Genomic DNA, 27,760 nt, shown 5'->3' on the forward strand with positions numbered 1-27,760 from the left:
CAGCTAAGGAAGAGACTGTTTCATAGAATCAATGGTGATGTCACCTGCAAGCTAGGGCATGACATTCATCCATTTTGTTATCATACTCTATTATCAAGGACAGGCCACATCCTTCAGAAGGAGTTGTCATCTTTACTGGAACTTCAAATGAATAAATGATCAAGAAAGAACTTTGCTGAGGGAACTGGTCACAGGTGTCACCTTATTACCTGTCACCAGAATCATCTGAGCACTTCAGTCACATTCAAACTTTCATTAGGAGAAGCACGTGAGGTAGGCCTTCTATTCAGTATTACCTTGAAGCCAAGATTATTTTAGGTTTTTGCTTTTGTTTGGTTTTGTTTTTATTTTTTGACTAGTCAGAGTTTAGAATTGGGCTTAATCCTTTTTAAATGTCCACATGAAAAGCAAATGGAAATACCTCCAGGAACAGTACTGTGATGAACACAATGTTGATGTGTGCTGATGAACACTGTATTCCCACTTTGTTGTATGAACCAAAGGAATTGCTTTCTTTGGTACTGTAGCAATGTAGAGGTTCTTTTCATCTTTCCAATCCTATTTTCCAACATATTATACCAAAAATAAGGGTTTAGAAGGAAAATGGAAATGAGGTTAGGACAAGAATTCCTTAATTTTGTTCTTGAGACTTCTGTACATGCAGCTAATGTGTTTTGACCAAATCCAATGTACGTCATAAATACCAAGTATTTTTTTAAAATTTTATTTACTATTTATCTTACATGTATGGGTGCTTTACCCCATGTATATATGTGTGCCATATGCGTTCCCTGTGCCTACAGAGGCCAGAAGAGAGCATTGGATCTGTAGTTACAGATGGTCTTGGGCTGTCATGTGCTGGGAGTCAAATCCAGTCCTCTTAGCTGCTGAGCCATGGCTCCAGGCCAGCACCGGGTGTTTCTTGTTAGAAGGAGGTTGTTTAATATTGCCATGGATATCAACATACTCCGTCACCACATCAGAGTTAGATTAGAACCTACAGAGTTCTTGGAAGCAGGAGCACTGAGTACTAGGAGGTTTAAAATAGATGTCATATGATGCCAATTATAACTCAGTAAAAATTTGCAGCCCTAGGAACCCATGCCGAGAAGAAGCCAAAATGGAAGATGGTCCGGCTTTCTATGGCTTTAAAAACGTTTTTCTTACAATGTTTGCAACATTTTTTTTCTTCAAGCTTTTAATTAAAGTTTTCTTGGCTCTCCTAACCCATTTCTATATCGTGAAAGGAAACAGAAAAGAGGCAGCTAGGATAGCCGAAGAGATCTATGGTGGACTATCAGGTAAAAAAATACTTCAATTTATTCCTAGCACCTCAAAAGTTCCTCCTTGAAAATTCGTAGGAATAGTGTTTCTAGAAGGTAAGATTTCCTTGTACTTTTGTGCTGAGTGGGTAGTTTTTAAATGGACCTTTCACTTGACTAGCAAGTGATGTTGGCTGCACCAATCTGTGAAGGATCTTCAGCTTTATTTTCTTGGAAGTGGCTGGATCTAGTCACAATTTTATCTCAAAAGTGAACAGAACAGAGGGGCTTTAGAGGCTGTCTTGAGAGGCTTTCTGCTAACCAAAAGAGTTCTTCTATAGCATTATTTTTCTTCAACACTTTCAGCCCAACTAACAAGAAAGAACATTGTAATAAGATTATATTTCCTTGGCAAATTCAATGATCCATCAATTTGATTGAAAAGCAGTGTGGCATGCTGTGTGCATGTATATTGAGTTGATTGACCATTTATCAGAGAAAAACTTTACTAAGTCCATTGTACATCAGTGGCACCACAAAAAGCACCCCAAATGAATGTTATTAGCACAATATGAAATTGCTAAGATTTTTGCTAAAACATAAAATATCTGAAAGTCTCATACTTTGTAGAGGCCAGTCTTCATCCCTTTCAAGAAACCATTTGCACTAACTGTAGTGAGATAGTGTAGTAGTAACTGAAGCAGATATTTTGCCCTTGCTGCTAGGATGGCCCCTTCATGGAGGAGGAGGACGGCAATGAGGAAGAGGAGGATTTATTCATAAAACTGTGCAGAGTTGCCCTATGTATTTTTAGTGTGCACAGGGGTTCCTGGATTGCATCATGCTTTAGTTGGTATCTGTTTCAATTTGCATCCAGGCTTCTCTTTCAAAATAGACATGCTTTGTGATTTCAATGCACTACACAACTCGGAAAAGGCTAGACGTCAGTGGTCTTATATACAGAAATAAGAGCTGCAAAGACAAAGCGTCCGAATGCTTCAGCTAGCTGGTGATGGAGGTGTCCGAAGGCCTGGACTGTGGAAAGAGATTTCTTTTGGGGATTATATTTGTCACACATTTCAGGGAGGTATGTAATCTCGGTGTGAAAAGATTGATGCTTCTTTTTAGTTTCAAATTAAGTGTGGTCTAGAGAAGTAGTTTTGACTTATCAGTTTGTACAAGGACTTTGTAGCATTTAATATTCTCTTAGATATGGCATCTTTGTGATTTAAGTTACATAAAATCTAACAAGGATAGTACTGACAGTATATAAAAGTTTTCCTCCAGTTGTTCCTGTGCATGACTCCTATCTTCGTAGTCCTTAGTAAAATGTACTTCTAAGGGTGTTAGAGTACTCAGACCCAGTGTAAGCATGCTTTGGATTTTAATTTGGAACCAAATTTTACATCTCCTTAAGAGACTCATTCACTTTCTTGTTCAAACTCCTGGACAGTGCCCATTTTCAGATACTGTTAAAAACAGGTGGTCATGAGAGAAAGGAGTTCATGTAAGCGTAGATTATTTATTTCACATATATGTATATGTCTTTGTCTATTTATATGTGTATATGTGTGTCCTTATACATCTCACATATATGATAGTACATTCAGATTTGAAATGTATTTCTATAATAAACTGGTAGTTCTGTGCCCAAAACAGTATGGCGGTTTTTGTTTGTTTACTTGCATGATTCTAGCAGTTATTTTTTCTTCTGACACTGTTTATAGTTACATATATAAAGCAACAGCAAGACTTTGTGAGCCAGGAGTAGTGGTGCACACTTTTACTTGCAGTACTTGGGAAGCAGAGGCAGGTGGATTTCTGTGAGTTGGAGGTCAGTTGGAACACACTATATACTTAGTTCGGGGATAGCCATGGCTACCTAGTAAGTCCCTGTCTCAGAAAAACAAAACAAAACAAGACAAAAAAAATAACAGATAGAAAAGATTTTGTGATGGTGTTTTTCTCAAACCAGAAATCGTCTTTGCAGCTCACTTGTCAGACAAAGGTTTGCTGGAAAAATCCATGATGGTTCCTCAGTAGGTTAGTGAATTGACTTAGAAAGTCTCCCATCTCAAGGCACAATTGCTCAGTTCTTCTAGTAGACAAACAAATTTGCACCAAATGAAAAACACAGATAAAAAGGAGAAATTGCTTAACCTGAATTCTGGCCATGTTTGCTGCCAAAGGCATAGCCGTAAAATTGGATGTGGGATTTAAAAGCTGGGGCATTTTACAGTTGCAGATATGAGCTTGTGGAAGAATAGAATCTTCTCTCACAAAGAAGAAAAGTAATAACTTTAAGAGAAGGCTAAAACATTAGTTCATCCAAATGCTACATAGTTATTTTGTTGTTCGAAAAAGATTGACTTTTACTAGGGAGCCATCCCTCTGTCTGCCTCCGTCCATTCCACTTTCTGTATTCTGGCTTTTGTTCCTTTTTTTTTTTTTTTTGTCCCAATACCTACCTAGCCTTTTGCCTTATTTATTTTCCTCTTTATTTCCTTGAACCTTGACCTGATTTTCCCCTGCGTGGTTAATGTGTCCCCAGGTGCCTGCTGTCCAGGTAGGGACAACGAGTTCCCTGGCAGATGTTCTGCCTCCTCATGTCAACTGCAGCTCAGCTCTCCTGCCCCTAATGGGTTCGAAGGAGCCTTCATAACACAGATCATTGACCAAACTTTATGTTCTGATCAGAACTGGGTGTTCTGGTGAATATTCATTTAACTTTATTATAATATTTAGGTATCTCAGAATTCTCATAATTTTATAATTATTTATATATTATATACTATTTATAATTTTCATTATATATGAACTCCATTTTCTTAAAATCTCATTTATTCTAAGTTTTTACCATTATTTTGATTCAGAAATGACATTTATGACTTTTGTTCTCTTTGGTAAATGGCACAGATGTTGCTTTCAAACCATGAACAAGGATTGCACTTCATGTGAGTCAAAGACTGTAAACAGACAGTCTTCTAGAATCGTCTCACATTCTTGTTGAAATTTGACAAGGTAAACATCCTTGAAAAAATATAAAAGAATTATTGGCTCTTATTTTGAATTCCATCTGAATGGATTTTGTCAGTAACGCAATAATGTCCGGGGTGTGTTCAAAGCATCTGAGAACCAAAGATACAAATCAAAATTTGAAAGAAGATGTGAAGGAAGATGTGAAAAAGTACTTGAACGTTTTCTATGTGCCACATCAGGAGTGAACATGTTTGTAAACTATCTTCATAATATATTTGTGGTCCTGTGACCCAGGCAGGGTTCCAGGGAAGTAAAAATAGAGTGCCCTCGGAGGGAGAGAGTCCTATTTAAGTATTCCTGCACTTGGTAAGCTGGTTACATATTTAACAGAAAGCAATGGACAAATCCAGAATCTGCCAAAACCTTTAATCCTTAGTTTCTTACAATTTGCCCCTATTTGCACACCAAGAGGGAGGGCTATGAGATACTGTGTTGGGAACAAGAAGAAAAACAAGGGGACTTTCATTGTGACAGTTTCAGGAGCATAGTTGTATAAAAACCCTTTCAGGTCGTTTGTAGGGGGATGGTCATCAGTGAGACAGGAAAGGTTACTTCCTGGAGAGTGATTTGGTTTCTAATTGGGAATACAGCAAATTTATTGCACATTTTTCACGGAGTCTCCCTATGAAGCTCTGGCTGTCCTGGAACTTATTAGGGACACCAGGCTGGCTTTGAACTCACAGGGATCCCTGCCTCCTGAGTGCTGAGATGACAGGTATACACTACAATGCCCAACTCCATCTATTTTTCCTGAGACAGTCTCAGTCTGAGGCTTTATTCAAACTCTCTATGTAGCCAAAGATGACTTTGAACTTCTGATCCTTAAGCTTCCTTCTCTGGAATGTGGCATGCTCCATGCCCCAACCCCCTCCACCAACACCCCCCCCCCCCCGATTTATATAGTGTCAGAGAGCAAACCTGGGGCTTTCTGTATGCTAGGTCAGCACTTTCCCAACTTAGCTTCCTGTTTCCCTAGCACCTATTTCACATTCTTAGCAGGATTACCTGATGCTGAAGTGGCCCAATACAGATGAATGTAGCACCAGGATAGGCAGAATTAAGAAACCAATAGTTCTCAAAACCAGAGCAAGGTCTTTTTGGAAGTCCCTATGCCTGGTTTTTGGTTTTATTTCTCATCCTTACTAGCCATGAGGCTGCAAAATAGTTGTCATTCATTTCAGGGTGTTCTTATGAATAATGCAACCTCTCCCCATCTCATGGAGGTTGTGAGGCTTTAGGTAAGGGGCAGATAAGAGGTGCCTGAAATAGGAGCTAAGAACCTGCTTAGGCAGATGCCAGAGTGAATTGTCCTATTGTGCTATACAACTTCGGGGTGGGGCATGGTGAAGGAGTTGCAAAGCAGAGATGAAGTGAGGACCAAAACCCAAGGCAACCACTCTGCCCTGTATCTCGGTGCAGTGGCAAGATGGCGCTATAGGCTTACCCAGGTGACCTCAGAATCATGGGTGAGAGTTGTGAGGCATCCACAACTACATTGATGAGGATATTCTAGAAGAGATGGGCCCTGGCAAAGGGTAAGCAAGCAACTGAGGAGCAGCCCAGATGGTGCAGGGTTCACATGCCCACAGAAAATCTGCAGGGTTTAACAACAGAGGTCACGCCACTGAAAGTCCCCTTTCCCCCAAGAAATTCCACAATGAGGGAGTTCCAGCAGTGATTGTGGTGTCATCTCCCAGGAGGAGATAGCATCCCACTCTTACAGTTAAGTGTTCATGTTTCCCAGCTTCTGTCCTCTCTGTAAGTTGTAAGATGGCTCGAGGGAAGTTCTTTTTTAAAAATGAGGAAGGTTTGTTCATTTCCTTCCTCCAGTTTGTCCGAAGTGCACCAAGTCCAATCTTTTAAAAGTCTATTTTGGTGTCCTAATTGTTTCAACAGTGTGGGTGGGAGCACTGTGAGTGCTACCTCATTCCATGACATGCTGAGGCCCAGTGAGTGGGACTGGCTGTCTCCTCCAGGCGAGTGGGGATCATTTGTCCTGTCGCCCCTGTTTCTTTTCATCTTCAAAGGCACCAGAGAAACTGGCACCTGGAAGGAGGAGGTGGGACGCCTGTGAAGAACATGCTGTCCTTGGACAACTAGCTGCGTGGTGGACCACAGAGAGCCATGCTCTGTGCTGGGAGTGGGGAGAAGCCAGGAACTGTGGAGGGATGCGAGGTGGTGCAAGCTTAGGAGGGGTGGAGTCATTTTAGAGACCTGAGTACAGAGAAGTATACAAGGGCTTAATGAACACAAGCAGTGCCGGCACCCAAGCGTGCGAGACTACACTCACTATGTCACTATGGCCCCTACCATGCCCAGTTCCCGTCAGCCCCCATCCCTCCTCAGTTTGCTTTTGACTCCTAACACCCAAGGTGAGTGTGCTTTCCTTCTCTCCTTGGCAGACACAGAACCCCACAGTGCAGGCGTCTTTAGGGCTGCCTTCATGACCAGTGTGCGCTTGTGTGATTTATCCAAATACCACCTAGGGTTTGGGTCTAATGGGACTGATAAACAATGGAAAGTTACTAAAAAGTCTGGAGTTGGCTAAAGGATGTTCTTAAGGCTCTTGCTTTACCTAGGGAAGGAGATCATCAGAGACTACACAGAGGCCAGTTTTAGGATTTAGGAGGAAGTGGCTGCTTAAATCTTGTTCTTATGTTTGAACAGGTTAACCTCTACAGGCCATGTCTCCCTTACATGAAATGCTTGGAGCCAGGAATTTTAGATTTGAGATTTTGTTTCTTTTTTTTTTTTTTTCTTCTCCCAGAGTTCAGAATATTTGATATCTTCAGAGAGGGAACCTTAGCTTAAATACTAAACCCATTCATGAAATGTTGTGATGTTTTAAATAACGTGGGGACATGAATCTGAGGTTCTTGGGGTGGAATGTTCTATGCGTGGTAGTGTTGTATTGGTACTCCACAAGTTTGAGATTTTTGAAGTATTCTGGATTTTGGTCTTCAGAGTAGAAATACTTAAGCTGTAGTTCTTCAGGCACCTGGGGCTGACCCACATACTGTTAGAAGAACAGAATGCCAAAGCCACACTGAAGACTTGCTGCTGCCGTTGCTCAGGCTGCCGAGCTGATAATGTGGGTAGAGACCATCCAGAGCCCCCAGCGTCTGTGCTTACTTCCAAGGTGTCCGAAGCACACTGGCCAAGGCCTTGGATGGAGATGTATGGGAGGGAAACTAGAGATGATACGCAAAGAGACGTTCAAGGAGTTTAGAAAAAACTGCTCACCAGCTGGGTTTTGTTCTCTAAGTTAACCATTTCATCAATTGCCTTGTAGCTAGTATTTCTATTCAGACATGGTGTGAGATGCTGCAGGGTTCAGGACATGAAAACAAGGACACAGAAAAGAATGCTCAATGAGCTAGGTCTCGGAATTCATTTTTCATTGACATGGTGGCTACGGAGCAAGGTCCATATGATATAACTATATGTAAAACAAGTAAAAGCTCTTGGGTAATTTGACTGAAAAGTTCATCCTCTCTTTTTTTTCTTCTGTTTTACCGGTGTGGACTGCTTTGGACTCTACTTGCTCTTGTGAAAGCTTGTTTGAATGTTTTAATTTGGGTGTCCCCAAGAACCAACGTGATGCCAATTCACCCTTATATACTTCTCCCCAGCTTGGCTACTCCTCTCACACCTTCAATCTTACAAAGGTCCCATTCTTTCCCAAAATTTGTTCACCTCAATTTTTAATTGTTCCTTGGGAACCCCAAAGGGGGACGGAGTGGTACAATGAGAAACACTTCCCTTTTAAGTAAACTGTCCCACTCAACAGCTTTGACCCAACTCAGAAATAAATGGAGATATATAAATACAACACATGTTTGTTTATAGTAAATGATTTTTGTGTTTTTTCTTTATTATAAAAGTATTTCACATTCATAGCAGGACTATGAGACGCTAACCAATTTTTATGTATTTTTTTTTTGGTTAAAAATTGTTTTCTGGAATTAATTTTAGCCTAAGAGCTACAAGATCAGTACAAAGAGTTCCCATTGCTCTGCCAAAGCCCCCATTTATGTTTAGCTAACTGTTCCAGTAACATCTTTTTCAAGCTAAAGGGTCCTACTCAAGGTCAAAGAGAACTTTCAGATAGTGAGTCTTGCCTCCCACATACCTCTTCAGTCTGGAAGAGTTCCTCCATGTCTCCTGCAAGTGGCCCCAGGCCAATTCCTTTATATAATGTCCCTCAGGATGAGCTGCTGTGTGCTTTGCTCCTAAGAAGCAGAGTATGCTTTGGGGGCATGGATAGCATGAGGAGGATGATAGGGTATTCTTCAAAGTATGTGCCCTCTGATGGCCTATGTTGTAGCTCATTGCATCCAATCAGATGGCACATGGTGCCAATTTGTTTTTTACCAATGCTTATGTTTTTCTGTGCTGGTCAAGACTGTTTCTACATCTTTTCTAGTATCAAATTATGTATAGTCCCTTTATAATTAGTATAATGATAATTTGAGCCTGATCCTGTTATTTCTACATTTTTTTTCAGTTAGTGTCTTACAGGAAGAAGCACATTATCTGTGTTGATGCATTATTTATATCAGTAAGGACTTACAGGTTCCTGTTTTGATAGCATGTATCTTCTTATTGTCCTTGCTTATTTTGATATGCAAAGTGCCCCATATTTGACTAGAAGAAGCCCCTTTGAGTCATCTTCTTTCTGTCCTTCCTTTCTAGAAGATGTTAGAGGCTATAGCACACACACACACACACACACACACACACACACACACACACACACACATTCTCCTCTGGCCTGGGGTCAGGTATTTCTTGAAGGAGCCCTGGTTTGGATTTTCTCAGAGCACAACTACACTGTCCATCTAAATTTAGTTTTATGTCTACATATTTTGAAAATCACATTTTCATAGCAATTGCTCCAGGATTGGTGTAACCCCCTAGCACTCCAGTCATGGACAGTACACTGTAACAGTTCTCATTTCTGTAACCAAAGGAATAGAGCCGATGCACTGGGCTCTAGTGATTATAAGAGGCTTATTGCAATGCTTCCAGCTTCTAGTCTCATCCATCGGAAAAGAGCAGTTTCCTTGAGCTTTGTAGTATTTCACATTTACATACTTCCATTTCTGGTGGGATTGTGTGTGTGTGTGTGTGTGTGTGTGTGTGTGTGTGTGTGTGTGTGTGTGAATGTTTACCAAGTTTGTGGCCACAGAAACCTGAACTCTGGCCACCATTGGGATCACTTAGAGGGACTGTTTGCAATAAAGAAAGCCAAAGTGCACACCGCATTCTATTCATTATGGAAAAAGGATAGACACACTTTGAAAAATACACAAACTGTGAAGACTGGAGCAAGTCTGCTTCCAAAGCCAACGCCTGTCCTTTGGTGTCTTTCATATGTAGTTACTTCTCAAATGCCCACTGAAGCTAATCAGTCTTAGTGGCAGAGAAACAATTACAGAAGAAAAAAAATACGTTCGTAAAACAGCTTGGAGGCTGTCCCTTAGAGAGCTCTCCTGCAATGTCTACTTAGCAATCGATCAAAAATGGCCTTGAGCACCTGACTCTGTGGATATACTTGATTGGCCTCCTGAGACCCCTGCCAAGTGGTAGATTACTCTATCTCTGGCTTACAGATAAGAAAATCGAGGTTCAAATACTTCTGGCAGAGTGTACTACAAGTTGAGCTGAGACAGCCTCACTCTGTTGGCCCCGTGTGCACAGCTTCCTAGGGTAACTTTGTGGACCATACCATCTGAAAGGGGCATTTTACATTAAAATATGCAGATATTATTATCCAAAGAATCATAAAATTACCTCAGCAATTCAGGAAAATATTCTTTCCCCCCACACTTAGGGCTTTGCACATGCTAGCTAAATGCTGTCTACTGAACCATATTCCTGCCCTCTTTTCTCATATTTCTTCGGGTTTACTTTGTAGTACATGGGCTTTGGATTTTGGGGTATGAATGGAGGCGAGATGTAACTATGGGAAACAAACAAACAAACAAACAAAAAAACCTATTGGCCTATTTAGTTCTTCGTTTGATCTAGAATTATCAGGGTCAAACTGTTGGCTTTGTTTATTTGAAGGAAAAAAGAAAAAAGAATGTATTCCTTATTAAAACTGCCCATGGAAAGGCAGCGTGAGCCACTGTGCCCAGTTCCCAGTGTCCGACAAGTCCTGATGCATGGGTACTGGTAGGGTTTCTTCTCTTCCCCCCAAGCCCTGCAGTGGGTTGGAAGCTTCAACAGCTGCAGGAAGAAGTCTGCTGACCTTGACCCGGAGCTTGATTTCTGTTTCAGATTGCTGGGCCGATCGATCCCCACTCCACGAGGCTGCGGCCCAGGGCCGTTTACTGGCACTTAAAACTTTAATTGCACAAGTAAGTAAATCAAAGCCTCTGTCCTCTGTGCTGTTGTGCTACTCGAGAATTAGTCTGTATCAGTTTTGGTCCCAGCTGTGCTCAGGTCCCAGCACTGCCACTTCAGGCATCTCCATCTTGTGTCCTTCCCCGCCCCGCCCCGCCCCCACCCCCCATATATTCCTCTTGCCTCTGCTTTCTCTAGGAGCTGCTTCGTTTTCTGTCCCGTTCTCCACCTTTCCCTTTTGGGGGTCTTCCTCTCCCCAACAGGAAGTTTCTTTCTAAGGGACGATGAAGGGGATCCCTCATGCTCTTCCGGTGTGCGTAAGTGACCTCAGTCTTGAGATTGCATTTGTAGGCTATTAGTGTGCTGTGAATCACCTCGAAGCCTGGTGACTCCTATCAGCAACAAACACGTGAGTTCTCGAAGTTCCTAAAAGCTCAGGGTGTAGCTTCCAGTCAGTGAAGTGGCAGCTAGGTCATGCCATGACTCATGGTGAGGTAGAGAGAGAGCTCTTTTCACACAAAATCGCTTGGGCTTGCCCGCAGGACGATGTTAAGAGATGGCAGCTGACTTTCTCCAGAGAGGGTGCCTAAGAGGGAAGTCAAATTAAAACCTTTAATTTTAAGTGTATGAATGCATTGCCTGCGTGTACAGCCTGTGGGCCATGTGCATGCGGTGCCCTCAGAAGTCAGAACAGGGCATCAGATCCTCTGGGACTGGAGTAACAGCCGTTTCCTGCCTTGTGGGTGCTGGGAACTGAACCCTGGGTCCTCTAGAAGAACAGCCAGTGCTCTTTAGTGCTGAGGCAGCCTGTCAGCGCCTTCACCATTTTTTGTTCTTGTTTTCTCCTGTTAAGCCTAGTCTTTGAAGTGACCATTTCTCTTCCCACCACACTGCATTCATTTGATGTAAGTCTGTAGGTACTGCTCATATTCAAAGAGAAAGCATTATCCAGGTGAGGCAGTATTAGGATCTGGTCATCACTGGGTACCGTCTGAGAGGCCACCCACTGCAATCATACACATGTGAAGACTAGGCTCTCAAACAGGTTATTAATAAGATAAATCTTAGGCCTCAGGGAAGATTTAGTAAGTCTTAGCTTTTAACAATGCTGCATTTGTATTGGTGACTGTATCTCCTGCATGTTGAATAAACATCTGAGGAAAGATTATGAAATAAATGAAAGTATACCCTCCAATTTGCTTTATTTGCTTTGGACTCTACCTATGAACAGAGGAAGTGAGTCAGTGTGCTTTCTTTCCCGTGCCTTCTCTATCACGTAGCCATTTTAAAATTTCTTCCTCCTTGGAATTTAAAGAGCTGAGATAGTGATTTTTTTTTTGGTTCATGTCCCTCCTTTGTAAAATAATTATTATTTTTGTTTGGCTTTGCTTTAAATTTCTTTTTCAAATTCTTTATTTATTTATGTGTGTATCTATAGGGGTGGAGAGGGCATGCTATGGTGAGCATTTATTTAGCAGACAACTTTCTGGGAGTTGCTGTCTTCTTCTACCATGTGGGTACTGGGGATCAACTCAGGCCTTCAGGGTTTTTAAAATTTTATTCATATTACATATCAGTTGTTAGCCCTTCCCTTGTATCCTCTTATTCCTCCCTCCCTCCCGCTTTCCCCCTTCTCCCCGCCCCTATGTCTGTGACTGAGGGGGACCTCCTCCCCCTATATATGCTCTTAAGGTGTGAGTCTCTTCTTGGTAACTTGCTATCTTTCCTCTGAGTGCCAACAGGCCTCCCCATCCAGGGGACGTGGTCAGAAAAGGGGCACCAGAGTTCATGTGAGAGTCAGATCTCACTCTCCACTCAAGGATGGAGAATATCCTGCTCATCGGCTAGGTCTGGGTAGGGGTTCGAAGTTTACTGCCTATATTTTCTTTGGCTGGTGCCTTAGTTTGGATTAAGAAACTGTGGTATATTTACACTATGAAATACTACTCAGCTATTAAAAACAAGGAATTCCCGAAATTTGTGGACAAATGGATTGAACTAGAAATTATCATAATGAGTGAGTTCACCTAGAAGCAAAAACAGACATACGGTATATACTCACTTATATCGAGACACTAGTCCAAGGGATACGTCCCATGAAAAACTTTACTTACCAGGAAAGTGGGTCAGAGGGGAAGACATCCTATTGAGACTTTAGGTGAGAGTAGCATGGAAGAATGGGGAAATAGAAGGATCCAGAGGGTCCTGGAAACCTACAAGAAGAACTTTATGACAGATGGATCTGGGTCCTGGGGTCCTCCTCAAACTAAGACAGGCCATCAGGTTTGAAGACAATTTCCCTTACCGGCTGAGCCATCTCGCAGGCTCCTTGGTTTTGAGACCGAGTTTCACATATCAAAAGCTAGTCTTCAGCTTGCTAGCTGGAACACAAAATGACCTGAAATTCTAATCTTCCTGTTTGCACCTCTAAGGCTCTGAATTAAAAGCATGTACCACACCCAATTTATGCTGGGCTGAGGATTAAACCTGGGTTTCGTACAAGCTAGGCAAGCACTTCAGCAGTTCAGATAAATCCCCAGTGTCATAATTGTGCCATTAAAAGAAAATACCATCAACAAGGCTCTCCATTTGATCTCCAGCACTTCAAAAATATTATAAAAATGCAACTAGGGGCAAAAGGAAAACAGAACTATTAGCAATGATAGGCATTGTATCTCATCTTATCACTATTTAATTTAATTTTCCCCTGAGTTGTGTTTCTGACTGAACCCAAGGCGTCACATATGCTTGGCAATTCTTTACCACAGACTTACTTCCTTAGCACAAGGACTTTTCTTAGGTGCTGATTATGGGACTCCAAGTCTTACTAAGCAGTTGTTCTACCACAAAGAGCTCTTGTTTGTTTTGGTTTGCTTTTTTTGAGACAAGGTTTCTCTGTGTAGCCTTGGCTGTCCCAGAACTCACTCTGTAGACCAGGCTGGCCTCAAACTCATAGAGATCTGCCTGCCTTGCCTCCCTGAGTGCTGAGATTACAGGTGTGCGCCACCACTGACTGTCTTGTTTATTTATTTTTAAGCACTTTAATTTTCATCTGATTCTATTGCCTTTTTGTTTGTTTCTTTGCCCTTTGGGACAGAGCCTCACATTGTCTGGATGGGCCTCAAAATTAGTAGTAGAGGCTGGCCTTAAACTCAGTCTTCCTGCCTCCACCTCCCAAGTGTTAGGGTTACAGTCATGCACCAGCAAGTCCCGTTATGCCTTTTATGATATCACCTCTACTCTAAAAACATGTTATTTTAGTGTGTGATTAAGTGTGTGGGGGCATTTGCATAGAAGAATCTAACTTTTTGTTACAGTCCTGTTTCTTTGCTTTTTGCACTAGTCAAAAATAGTCTACTATTATTTAAGGTTTATTATTATTATTATTATTATTATTATTATTATTATTATTATTATTATTATTATTATTTTGGTTTTTTGAGACACTGTTTCTCCATGTAGCCTTGGCTATCCTGGAGCTTACTCTGTAGACCAGGCTGGCCTCAAACTCACAGAGATCTGCCTGCCTCTGCCTCCTGAGTGCTGGGATTAAAGGTGAGCGCCACCATGCCTGGCTTATTTTTATTATTTTTATTTATGAGTGTGAGTGTGTGTGTGTGTGCCCTGTGTGTGTCCTAGTGCCCTTGGAATGCAGAAGGACGCATTGGAAGCCTTGAAGCTGGAGTTACCAGGCATCTGTGTGCCACCTGATGTGGGTGCTGGGAACCGAACTTTGGTCCTCTAGAAGAGCAGCAAGTGCTTTAACCACTGAGCCATCTCTTCAGCCATGTATACTCTACTTTTTAAAAGAAAAACTTATTTATTCATATATGTATTTATTTATAGTGTGTGTGGAAAGTCATTTTTACCCACTGAGCTATCTTACTGGCCCATATATTCTACTTTTAAAATGCTTGTTTACATTTAGGTCATGAGTGAAATATGAGTAAAACATTAAATCACCCTGAGGAAATGCAAATACAGCATTAATTCAGGACCTTCTTGGTTTTCATGCTGCCACTGACAGCTGGATACTTTCAAGCCTTATATATGATTTGAATTTTCTTCATGTCCATTTTCTCGTGCACAATTTGGAGAGTCCAATTGAGGTCAGTGGTTCTCAACCTTTGTTTGGGTAATGACCCCTTTGGGAACGTCGAATGACCCTTTCACAAGGGTTGCATATCAGATGTCCTGCATATCAGATTATTTTGAATTCATAACAGCAGCAAAATTAGAGTTATGACGTAACAACGGAAATAATTTTATTAATGGAGGTCACCACAACATGAGGAACTGTATTAAAGGGCCAAGCCTGCAGCAGCATTATGGTCTTTCAGGTCTGCCCAGTGTCACTTCACTGCTGCAACCCTGAGTTTTGAACTGTAGGTGTTTTTCTAGTACAATGCTGCCACCTCGTGGACTAGCTATTTAAAGTTGTTATCTTTTCCATTTTCATTTGCTTTTCCTTTCCTCTTTTCTACCATCACTGAATATCAAGTATTCATTTCTTATGGAGAAGATAAAGAAAAAAGAAGATAATTTCTAATTGGGAGATATGTAGGGCTTTTGAAGCCCTGTTCTTAAACTTCTTTTTTTTCCCCCTCTATTTATTTATTTATTTATTTATTTAATCATGTTACATCCCGACTCAGTCCCCTCCTTCCTCCCATTCCCCCTTTTTCTTTCTACTAGAGAAGGAGAGGCCCCCAATTGGTACCAATCCACTCTGGCATCTCAAGTCATAGCAGCAATCCTCCTCCACCAGAGAGTGACAAGGCAGCCCAGCCAGGGGAAAATGACCCAGAGGCAAGCAACAGAGTCAGAGACAGCCCCTACTCCTATTGTTAGGGGACCCACATGATGACCATGCTGCACATTTGCTACATATGTGTAGGGGATCTAGTTCTCATCCATGCAAGTTCTTTGGTTGGTGGCTCAGTCTCTGTGAGTCCCCATGAGCCCAGGTTAGCTGATTCTATAGGTCTTCTTGTAGTGTCCTTGATCCCTTCCAGCTCCCTCAGTCCTTCTCCCCTCTTCCACAAGGCTCCCAGAGCCCTGCCTAATGTTTGGCTGTGGGTCTCTGCCTCTGGTTCCATCAACTGCTGGATGAAGCCTTTCAGAAGACAGTTATGCTAGGATCCTGTCTGCAAGCACAGCAGAGCAGTAACTGGTCAGTGAATAGTGACTGGCCAGACCTCTCTGGTGGGGTGGGTCAAAACTTTTTCTTAATACTACCTTAATAAATACTTCTTTACTTGTTTATTGATTTTGAGACATGGTTTCTCTGTGTAGCCTTGGCTATCCTGGAACTCACTCTGTCTGTATTCCTGCCTCGAACTCACAGAGGTCTGCCTGTCTCTGCCTCCCAAGTGCTGGGATTAAAGGTATGCACCACCACTGCCTGGTTTATTTAATATTTTTAGACAGAGTCTTTCTAGGTAGTCCTGGATCTTCTGGAACTCACTCTGTAGGCCAAGATATGAAACCTACCTCTGCTTCCCAAGTGCTGGGATTAAAGGCATTCCCTAAAGCAGACTTTTAGATACTCCATGTTTCCAGATTAAATTTCAACATGCGTCCTGTAGCATAACATTATCCTCTCTCCTGCTTTTCTTTTTCTTTAAACGCTTCTTCCTCCCGAGTAGACTCTTAGAGAAGAGAGGCTCAGGCCATGCATTTCAAAGACCCATGCCCTAGCACATTGCCTGGTGCAGAACAAATGGGTGACTCTGAGGCTCCATGCTGTGTCTAAATATTTATTTATTCTATCTCTCTCTCTCTCTTCCCCTCTTTCCCCTCCCCCCCTCTCAGGGTGTATGTATGGTGTCCTAGGAGAGCAGAGATATCAGCTCTCCCAGGAGCTGGAGTTACAGACAGTTGTAATCAGCCTGATCTCCATGTTGGGAACCAGAGTTGGGTTCTCTGCAAGACCTGTGCTCACTCTTTCTTTTTTATTTTTCTTTCCTTTTTGGGGGGAGGGGGTTTGAGACAAGGTTCCTCTGTGTAGCCTTATCTGTCCTGGATTCGCTTTGTAGACCAGGCTGGCTTCGAACTCACAGAGATCCTCCTGCTTCTGCCTCCCGAGTGCAGGGATTAAAGGCGTGCCCAACCACGTGCTCACTCTTAAATGCTCGACCATCTCTCCCACTCCTAGTGCTGTGTTTAGAATCCCACGGCCATGGCTCCTACTCTATTCTCTACAGTGTTAATATAACTACCTCCACCAGGATGTCTAAAACAGAAACAGGTTGAACAGTGTTGCTTGTTTTGCCATGATGGATGCAGCATTTAGCTTTCTTTTCTCCAAACTGCAGGGTATCAATGTGAATCTTGTGACGATTAATCGGGTCTCTTCTCTTCATGAGGCATGCCTTGGGGGTCATGTGGCCTGTGCTAAGGCCTTGCTGGAAAATGGTGCACATGTGAGTACTGCCTCCACCCAGTTGGCTTTGCCTACCCCATTGGTTAAGGAGACATTACCTTCCAGAGTGTTTACTTATTGAGCAATGGGAAAGTCTGGTCCTATTCATACTTGTATTCCACCATTTCGATTACTCTTCTCTTTTCTTCCTATATAAACTGTATGTGATTCAGATGTATTCATTAAGAAACCATCTTGTTGTAAAACGTAAATAAGAATTTTCAACAGAACAACAAAAGGCACTAAATTCCCTACTGTAAGTGCACCATCATTTTAATTGCACATTTTCGAAGTAAATGAGTTTTGGTTTTGTTCTTGGTTTTTCAAGACAGAATTTCTCTGTGTAACAGTCCTAGCTGTCCTAGACTCCATCTGTAGACCAGACTGGCCTCGAACTCACAGAGATCTATTTGCCTCTGCCGCCAGAGTCCTGAGATTAAAGGTGTGCCACGACACCTGGCTGTAAATGAGTTTTGAATATAAAAGACATTATGAAGCTTCTTGCCTATTGCTATGATAAAACACCATGATATAGCAACCTAATAAAAGAGAAAGGGTTTATTTTTCTCACAGTTCCAGGTTACAGTCCATAATGGCTGGCAAGGAAGTTGCAGTGTCAGGAGTTTGAAGTAGCTGGTCACTGCTGAAGGCAGAAGAAGAGAGCAATGAATGCATTGCATATTAGTGCTTAGATTACTTTCTCCACTCTATGTAGCTGAGGATCCTCTATCAAGGGAATGGTTCAACCCATGGTGGACAAGTCTTTCCACTTCAAAGAAAGTAATCAAGATAATTCTGTGGCGATAGAGATGGTTCAGTGGTTAACCAGAAGACCTGAGTTTGATTCTCAGTGCCCACACTGAACAGCTTATTGCTACCTGGAACTTCCAACTCCAGGGGTTCAATACCCCTTACTGGCCACTGTGGATGCCTGCACCAATATTTGGTCCCCAGACACGACATTCTTCACAGATGAGTGGAGAGTGGGGACTGACTTTCACACGAACTCTGGTGCTCCATATTTGACCACGTTCCCTGGACGGGGAGGCCTGGTGGCACTCAGAGGAAGGATAGCAGGATACCAAGAAGAGACTTGATACTCTATGAGCATATACAGGGGGAGGAAGTCCCCCTCAGTCACAGTCATAGGGGAGGGGAGTAAGGGGAAAATGGGAGGGAGGGAGGAATGGGAGGATACAAGGGAAGGGATAACAATTGAGATGTAATATGAATAAATTAATAAAATATATTATAAAGGAGAATCAAATAAATAAAAATAAAATACATTAAAAATCCTCCACAGGTGTATCTGGAGGTCCATCTCCTAGATGAGATTAACTTCTGCCAAGTTGACAGCATTTACCACACAAATCATAACTTAAACTTTATTTTTAGCATACACTTTAACTTTGCAGAGAATATTCAGAATATCATAGATTCTGAACATCTCAGTGACACTGTATTTAGTTCCGAGATAATGTTTTGTTACCAATTCTATTGTCTGACGTCCTCCTTGTACCTTTTGTTTTATGAGCTATAAGATCATTCGGTGCTTAATAATGGTTTTTTCAATAACTTATTTCTTTTATCTTATGTGCATTGGTGTTTTGCCTGCATGTATGTCTGTGTGAGGTTGTTGGATCTTGGAGTTACAGACAGTTGTGAGCTGCCATGTGGGTGCTGGGTATCGAACCTGGTTCCTTTAGAAGAAAAGTCAGTGCTCTTAACCATTGAGCCATCTCTCCATCCCCCAGCAATGTTTTCTTTTAAACATCTAAGTTGAATTTCTATGTGTAGAACTGAGTATGAAAGTCTTCTCAGTAACACAGTTTTCCAGTGCCTCCATGGTCATTCCCACATTTCGGCCAGGTGGTGCATCTTTAGGGTACTGCTTTAGTACCATGGGTAATGAATGATGCTGGTGAGACTATGTAACAACCATTTTTTTTCAAACTCTATGCTTGTAGTCACAAGCTGATGGTTTGTAGGAAAAGGTATATATTTCTCCTTTTATAACTATGTTTGTGGGGGAGAAAGGTCTCTTGTTTTTGATGGTTTTCGCAAATAGCTGATAAGTGCTCTATCAAATCACTTAACATTTTTATTAGAAGGCGGAAAGCAGTAGGAGAAAGCAGGCCAGCCAGAAGATAGCCCGCACAACTAGCTGGCCGTTCAGTACCTCAAACTCAGTATACATGAAATATGTGCGTCATATCCTTCCTTCTACACCAGTTTCTTATTTTGAGTTCCACTTTTAGAAACTGGATAAAGTTTCTTTCTTGTCTCCTAGGCCCAGTCTGGGAATCACCTTTAGTCTGCCAACACCCTATCCAACTCATCATAAAATCCAACTGACTTTCACTTCCAGTGTCTCGGATCTATGTTTGCCTTTGTCTTTCTACCATAGTGATCTGACGAATTTATGATTTCATCCAAAGTAGCTTTATGTGTGTATTTTTCTTCCTTGATAACAATTCACTTACTTAAGCAGAGGCAATTGTCTTACCTTTGCTTTCAAAGCATTGGCAGCTGGGGGCTGGAAAGAAGTTAAGAGCACTGGCTGCTCTTCCAGATGACCTGGGTTTGATTCTTAGCACCCACATGGTGGTTTTCCACCATCTGTAACTCCAGTTCTAGAGAATCGGATTCCATTTTCTAATCCCCACCAACACATATATATCTCACTCCCACCAACACTGGCATCTAGTAAAGCGCTAAGTAAATGTTTGCTGACATGAACTGAGAAAGAATGCTAGGAAATCCAGTAAGAAGGCGATTTTTAAAAGTATTTCATATACAATAACTCACTTTATCTATCAATGATGTCGTGAGTTTTTAAAATTTCATAAAGGTACGGGAGGCCCTTATTCCTTCACCAGCATGAAGGAATTTATCCAGACACACACACAGGAATATGCACTTGGTTACGATGCGTGAGTAAATCTTGTGAGTTTTGCTTTGCCCAACATTAGGTCAATGGAGTGACAGTTCATGGGGCCACTCCCCTCTTCAATGCTTGCTGCAGTGGCAGTGCTGCATGTGTCAATGTGCTATTGGAATTTGGAGCCAAGGCCCAGCTTGAGGTCTACCTGGCTTCACCTATCCACGAAGCAGTAAAGAGAGGTAAGTATGTCACTCCAGGGTACGCAAAACAGTGCTGGGTGGATTGCAGTTTGCATGAAAGAATGGTCTCTTGTTGGTCCAGATGTTTTCACCTCCAGGCATGTGCCACCACATCTGGGTTTGTATACTTACAATAGAAACTTCTTGAAGCTATTTAAGTTTAAACTCAAACTAGGCTCAGTTTCTGTTCTGCCAAAAAAAAAATTAAAGAGATAAGAATTATTCAGCAATAAAGTTGTCTCTGATTATGTTATCTCTAAAGAAAAGGCTAGTTAAATTAGTGATAACAGCTTGTGTCTGTGTGTGTGTGTGTGCATGCATGTTTGTGTTTTTGCCTGCATGTATATATGTGCACTATGTGCATGCAGTGGTCTTAGCAGCATCAGATCTCCTGGCACTGGGGTTATAAGCTGCTGTGACCTATCATATGGATGCTGGGAACAGAACCTCCACCCTCTACAAGATTAGCTGGTGCTCTTAACCACTGAGCCATCCTTCCAACCTCACTGATAATATTTTTGGGGTATTTTTGGGAGGCAGTTTCAAGAGAGGGTTTCTCTGTATAGAATTGGCTATCCTGGACTCGCTTTGTAGACCAGATTGGCCTCAAACTTACAGAGATCTGCCTGCCTCTGTCTCCCCGAGTGCTGGGATTACAGACATGCACCACCATGGCCGGCCACTGATAAAAATTTTGAGAAAACATTTAAAACTATGATCAAACTTTTATCAGTACCGCAGAAGAATTCCTTTATGAAGAGTTCATTGATAAACTGCAAATTTATGTTTACCTAGTCACTGAGCAAAGTGTCCAGAGAGAATGACTGCTTATGGAGTTCTCTCTAGCTAGTGAATTTCTAAGTTATTTTGGATATATTCTGTACTTGAAGCTTTGGATTCATTCTCATGTGTGTCTTCCAGTGTAAGCAGATAAAGTGTCCGGTTCTTTTATAGGTGTGGGTGAAGAAGAGAATTGGTGATTAGTAACGGAGAGGGACTAAGACTGAGCTTTGGTTGGAGCACTGGTAATACTAGGGGTCATTTATCCCTCTGTTTCTTGTAGCCACCATTTCATGCGAGAAAATGAGCTCAAGCTTCATAGAACCTGAGTTTCACTGTAGTTGCCTCCGGGACTGAAAGAAAAAAAGTTTCCCTGAGGGAAACATTTTCATGGTTTTATTTTGCAGATTTCTATTTATGATTTCCAAAACAAAGTGTTTTTCTTCTAATACAGGGGAAAATCTATTACTTCTTTTAAAAAATATTTAGCGATTTATTTTGTGCATATGGGTATTTTGCCTGTGTGTGTCTGTGTGCCACAAGACACACACAGAGGCTGGAAGAAGGTATCAAGTCTCTAAGATTAGAGTTACAAACTGTTGTGAGCACCATGCAGTGCTGGGAATTGAATCTGGGTCCTCTGTAAGAGCAGCAGCAAGAGTTTTAATCCTTGAGTTATCTCTTCAGCCCACCAATCGCTGTCATTTCAAAAGCCCATTCTAGAAAGCAGTCATGTAATTCTGTGCATATTCAGCATGTTCCTCTGTGAGCGAGGTTATCTTATATTCCACCAGGTCACAGAGACTGCATGGAGATTCTACTGGCAAATAACGTTAACATTGAGCAAGAGGTTCCTCAGCTGGGGACTCCCCTGTATGTGGCCTGTACCTACCAAAGAGTTGACTGTGTGAAGAAGCTTCTGGAACTAGGTAATTATTAAAACATTTTTAATAAGATGAACCTGCTAGGCTTTTTGGTTTTGGTTTTGTTTGGCTTGGTTTGGCTTTTGGTTTTTATTCTAGACAGGGTTTCTCTGTGTAGCCCTGGCTGTCTTGAAACTCACTCTATAGACCGGGTTGACCTTGAACTCACAGAGATCTGCCTGCCTCTGACTCCCAAGTATGGGCTTAAAGATGTGCATCAGCACTGCCCCACTTTTAAAAAAATAGCTCTAAAGATAGCATTCTCTCTCTCTCTCTCTCTCTCTCTCTCTCTCTCTCTCTCTCTCTCTCTCTCTCTCTCTCTCTCTCTCTCTCTCACTCTCTGTATTACTTATACAGTGCTCTGGCTGCACATACACCTCCATGCCAGAAGAGGGCATCAGATCACATTATAGATGGTTGTGAGCCATCATGTGGTTGCTGGAAATTCAACTCCGGACCTTTAGAGGAGCAGTCAGTGCCCTTAACTTCTGAGCCATCTCTCCAGCCCAAAGATAGCATTCTTATCAAGCTAGAAAACATTATAATTGTATTGGATGCTTGAAAGCTAGATGCAGAACTCATCTAGAGAAGCAAATCTTTATCTCTCTGTTCTGCTTCCATTGATGTTCTTATGTAGCTAATATGTTTGTCCTTGGTGGTGGCAATATGTCTGCCACAAATACTTCGGCTGGTAACAGGAAGAAATATAGGTTCTCTTTGAGTCACATGCAAGGCCAAGGAAATACAGGCTACTGATGGTCTGAGGGCTAGATTTCAATTTCCTTTGCAGTCATTAGGTTTCACTCAGAATACATGAGCTGAAGATCACACACACAAAAAGCTTCTCCAAAGGGAAAGCTAAGTATGGAATGTGGTGGCCATTTGCAGCAGACTGTTTTACCTGTCTCCTGTTAAGGCAGCCATTTTCCACTTGAGAGTGTCAAATACAGAAACCACCATTCCAGGGAAAAGTAAAACACTTCAAAACTATCATTTGCTTCATGATTTAAGACACTTACCTACTGATGTAAATAAGTAAACTATACTAAAAACCTTTCATTGAGAAATTTAACCTCTAAGATTTAACTTTCACACAAACTCTGGTGCCCCATATTTGAACATGTCCCTTGGATGGAGATGCCTGGTGGCACTCAGAGGAAGGATAATAGGTCACCAAGGAGAGACTTGATACCCTATGAGCATATACAGGGGGAGGAGGTCCCCCTCAGACACAGACATAGGGGAGGGGAGTAGGGGGGAAGTGGGAGGAAGGGAGGAATGGGAGGATACAAGGGATGGGCTAACAACTGAGATGTAATATGAATAAATTAATTAAAAAAATAAAAATTAAAAAAAGAGAAATTCAACCTCCAAGATGTTATTTATTATTTATTTTACTCTATAATTTGCTATTTTTATGTTGATTTTGGAAATCTTTTTTGAGTCGCCAATAATACAAATGCTAAATAAATTTCTCCCTGTAGTTGGCCAAAGCCCCCAAATAACCATGTATCAGGAACTTCAAATATTTTGTTTTATGTGTTACAATATCTTGTGTGTGTGTGTGTGTGTGTGTGTGTGTGTGTGTGTGTGTGTGTGTGTGTGTGTGTGTGTGTGTGAAAGCACCTAACTTCACTTTCTCACTGAATTGTCTTGGATTAGTCATCACACAAAGGCTTTGCTGAAGTTCTAGGCTTAAGTCACACACTCTCAAAGACTGGTTAAATACAGCAGGGTGTTAAGGATGCCGTTATATACACAGCTCACTGAGTCTTACATTCACACTCAGTGTTTATTGTGACCATCTGCTTTATTAAGGAGCCAGTGTTGACCACGGCCAGTGGCTGGACACTCCACTGCATGCTGCAGCGAGGCAGTCCAGCGTGGAGGTCATCAATCTGCTCACTGAGTATGGGGCTAACCTGAAACTCAGAAACTTTCAGGGCAAAAGTGCCCTTGATCTTGCTGCTCCCAAAAGTAGTGTGGAGCAGGCACTCTTGCTCCATGAAGGTAAGAAGGGCTGGGTATTTCCTTTTGTTCCCTAAGCATACTGCCATCTCACTTCTAGACTATTCCTACCCATGATTTTCCCCTTTAATTGGGCATGGTTTTAAGGCAAGGGTCAAGTCCTGAATTCATTGTAGTGTCTCCTTAGATTTTTTTTTACACACTGTATTTATTGTTGCACTTTATTTTCCATGACAAGAAAATAATCAGAGAATTTTGTTTTCACCCAGAAACAATTCAACAGCCATGTTTATCATAGAAAAAGCACATGCTTGAATCAATCAAAGATCATCTTTGTAACATTGTGAGGGAGTCTGTGGACAAATTAGACATACAGCCATGTACTGCATATGGGCCATCAATAATGGCCAAGTATACAGCTTCTGGTCCCATAAGATCAAATCACCAAGTAGTATGGCGGCCATCTTAGTGTGTGTAAATACAGTCTATGGTGTTCACGCACAATGTTGATGATGCATTGTTTATCAGAACTTATCTAGTTTGGGTAAGTGACATCTGATTGTATTTGAGTTGGGACTGTTGGGAGGACAGGATAAATTTCAGAAAGCTAGTCACATGGTAATGTTTGCTTCTTCTCGAGATCAGGGAATAGGGTGTCAGTGTTCCACATCCCCTTACTCTAATTTCCACTATAGGCAACTATAGATGCTAGAGATGGAGAGTGAGCTGCAATGTTTCATTGTCTACGGCCAAAAGAGAACCCTTTGCATCCAAACATTGAGGTTTTTTTTGGTTTTTTGAGACAAGGTTTCCCTGTGTAGTCTTGGCTGTGCTAGATTCCCTTTTCTGAGCCTTTGCAGAGTAGTGAAGATAATTGTCGTGATTCCATTTTACAAGTGCTTCCATGGAGATTCCTTTGAAACAAAGGTTAACCTCAGTGAATTCTTAAAAGCACTTGAGAACTTTATAGAAACTCAGGCCATCCCAGCTATGAATGTGAAAAGTGAAGCGCAGAGGAATTGGCTTCCTGAGGGTGGCGCACCTACTAAGAAGAAGCACTAGGATGGTAAGCAAGTGGCTTGACCCCACAGCAAGACTACTTAAAGCTCCAAGACTTGAATCCAAATCTCTTGAAACAATGTGCACAGCAGGGGGTCTTTTTGTGTTTCATGGAAGGCTCCCAAGACTGGCCCGATGAAATGTTCAGTTTATTGTTTTGCAAACAGTTTCTATTAGTGCTTTAAAAAAACCTACTGTGCCAATAAATCACCTGGGGACCTTACTGAACTAGAGATTTTGATCAAGGTGGTCTGAGTGGGGTCCTAAATGCTGTCTCTTTTTTTGTCTGTTTGTTTCATAAATTTCATTTATTAATAAGCATATTTTGAAAAAAATCTACATTTGATTTAGATTTCATGTTTACAGAGCTTTCCACTTCCACCATGGTGTTAGGATTCCTCAGGGCTACCCTCTCATGACTAGTGAAATAAAGAATCTGGCTTGTTGACTCTATTCATAGATTTCCCCCTTGGTTCACTGAGTGAATCAGTTGGTTCCCTAGAGTTATCAAGAGATCCATGGGAGGTTCTTTGGTTAATCTACATGACTATATACTGGTAACAAAGGGAAAACTCATATATATCTTTAAACAGTATTTACATGAAAATTAGCCAGTTTTCTTTTTTAGATTAGCAGCTGTAAAAATGAGTGCTGCCATTTAAAGAGTAACCTACTTTCCCAGCAATCTATGGGTGAGATCTGATTCTCATCAAATAACAAACCATCACATACTAGGTCTAAATGCTGTCTCTTTAGCCGGCTCTCACACTTTAACTAGCACTATTCTGTATTAGTCCTGATGTCTAGGCTATTGATACATGCTCTTTAGTTTGAATTACCACTGGAAGGACAGTGGCCTTCCTTACCAGACACTGGTTTGGAAAGTCCATTTTGCAATTGTTAGCTGAGAACAGATCTGGTGACAGTTTGTACATTTTCCTTGCTTTTTCCTCTCCCCACCCCAAGTTGGGAGTGTTTTCAGGCCTAGAGTTTACTTACATTCCTTGTTAGCAAGGTCCTCTGTCCTCAAGCTTCATAAACACAAACATTGCTTTTGAGCTTCTCTAAGAAAACTGGCCAAATTCATATTGCTATGTTCTACAGAAACTTAGCTCCTCAGTTCCCGGTTGTAAGTCTTTCCCCAGATTTAAGGAGCCCTGGGTGGGGATCTTTTCTGTTCTTAATTCCCAGCATTTTAACTAAAGGTGAGTGAATGGCCCTCTGACTATCTCTCCATCACATGTTCCTTGTCCACATCAATTTTGAGTGTCATCTGGCTACTTGCAGATGTAATCTGCTTTTTTTCATAGTTTTTATAATGCGGTTACAGTAGGCTTTATGCACAATGAGTGTTTGTGTGAGCCAGTAATTAATTAGGTCCACTTGAGGAAGTCTTTGCTGAAGGGCGGGCAAGGAAATAATGGGATAACATAAACGTCCATTTATAAGTAGATTCTATGAGACTGAAATTCAGGGGACAACTAGATCAAAGCGATTATAGTTCTTTCTTTGCATATCCATTGAGGTGGAGCCCTTTCAGGTGGTAGGTGGGGCCAGGACTACCATATAGGCAGATAGTACTGGGAGGCCCATTGTTAACTTTGAGGACTATTCGGCCCTTGGTCCAGCTCCTAGCACTAACTGTGTGACCACAGAGGCCCCACTTCCTACTCACACCCCCCTCTGCAGTTACCCCTCTGTCCTGAAGCTCTGTCCTAGACCCCAGTGCTTTTCACTTCATCCAGCCTATCACTTCCATTAGCACAAGCAATAATGAGGGAGATGCACACCCTACGGAGCCACACTTCTTTCCTAGCCTGTGGATAGTTCATGGATCAATAATACAGTTACTATTGGAGGATCAACTTAAGGGACCTTCTCTACAAAAGGGCAACTCGGAATCCTCTGCTTGTAGCACTTAGCATCATTTGATAATGTCTATCCCATTTAACTAAGCTTCCAGCAATCAGCTCTCCTTTTCCACTCCACTGTGAGGCTCATGCCGTTTTCATTCTCTCTCTCAGGTCCACCTTCTCTTTCTCAGCTTTGCCGCCTATGTGTCCGGAAGTGCTTGGGCCGTGCATGTCATCAAGCCATCTACAAGCTAGGTCTGCCAGAGCCCCTGGAAAAATTCCTCTTATACCAATAGATGGAAACATGGAGGTTGTTGCCTGCGGTAGGGTACTTAGTATACATAGTTGAGTGGCTTGACTCACTGTCCATCCTAAAGTCAGCTCACCCAATTAGACTAAATCTTCCATAAATCCAAACACTCAGGGTGAGCAAGCTCCTGGTTAGTTTAATGGTTGCCCAGAGGTAACCAGAAACCTTTCAGTTTTTAACTCTTGTTAATTGACTTAAAATGAAACTGAAATATAGGGGAAAAATTAATAGGGTATTTTTGGATAATTTGGGATTCTCTAGTACCTGGGACTTGGGTCAGCATTCTCAGTGCTGTATAGACACAGGTAGATAAGATTAAGTTAACACCTTAAGAAATGCTCTTCTCTAATATACTTTGTAAGTTTGTTGTCTTCCAAAAATAAATTTCTGCAATGATTTTGATTTCTCTTAATTTTTAAATTTTTGTTTTTGTTTTTTGAGACAGGGTTTCTATGAGTAGCCTTGGCTGTAGTAGAACTCACTCTGTAGACCAGGCTGGCCTCTGCCTCCATGAATGCTGGGATTAAAGGCATGCACCACCGTACCTGACAATTTTTCCTAATTAAAAAAATATATACATATGGCTGGAGAGATGGCTCAGAAGTTAAGCACACTTGCTGCTCTTCTTGAAGACTTGGTTTGGTTTCCAGAATTCACATTGCAGTTCA

At 41.7% G+C, this 27,760-nt stretch overlaps 1 protein-coding gene across 4 annotated transcripts; it reads left to right on the plus strand.

Annotated features, from left to right (window-relative positions):
• Nucleotides 1-896: 896 nt before the first annotated feature.
• Nucleotides 897-27,548, plus strand: ASB11 (ankyrin repeat and SOCS box containing 11). 4 transcript variants are annotated; one of them, XM_084791085.1, is made up of 7 exons: nucleotides 901-1,301; nucleotides 10,587-10,666; nucleotides 16,970-17,077; nucleotides 20,049-20,199; nucleotides 21,774-21,908; nucleotides 23,721-23,912; nucleotides 26,954-27,547. In XM_084791085.1, exons 1-7 carry the CDS (start codon nucleotides 1,049-1,051, stop codon nucleotides 27,076-27,078), a joined length of 1,044 nt encoding a protein of 347 aa, XP_084647211.1. In that variant the 5' UTR covers nucleotides 901-1,048; the 3' UTR covers nucleotides 27,079-27,547. The 4 variants fall into 4 exon arrangements, with proteins under 4 accessions (XP_084647214.1, XP_084647211.1, XP_084647212.1 ...); XM_084791086.1 differs by lacking the exon at nucleotides 901-1,301 and adding an exon at nucleotides 2,189-2,349; XM_084791087.1 differs by lacking the exon at nucleotides 901-1,301 and adding an exon at nucleotides 6,280-6,673 and having other exon boundaries at nucleotides 26,954-27,546.
• Nucleotides 27,549-27,760: the final 212 nt, after the last annotated feature.

Source organism: Acomys minous (assembly GCF_964271855.1).
Source record: "Acomys minous genome assembly, chromosome: 7".
Taxonomy (NCBI): Eukaryota; Metazoa; Chordata; class Mammalia; order Rodentia; family Muridae; genus Acomys; species Acomys minous.

Bases quoted from the DNA above. Each gene is read 5' to 3' on its own strand.
- ASB11 (XM_084791085.1), top strand. From the start codon at position 1,049: ATGTCATATGATGCCAATTATAACTCAGTAAAAATTTGCAGCCCTAGG. The intron at 1,302-10,586 runs GTAAAAAAATAC...TTTCTGTTTCAG, and splicing joins GATCTATGGTGGACTATCAG to ATTGCTGGGCCGATCGATCC. The intron at 21,909-23,720 runs GTAATTATTAAA...TGCTTTATTAAG, and splicing joins GAAGAAGCTTCTGGAACTAG to GAGCCAGTGTTGACCACGGC.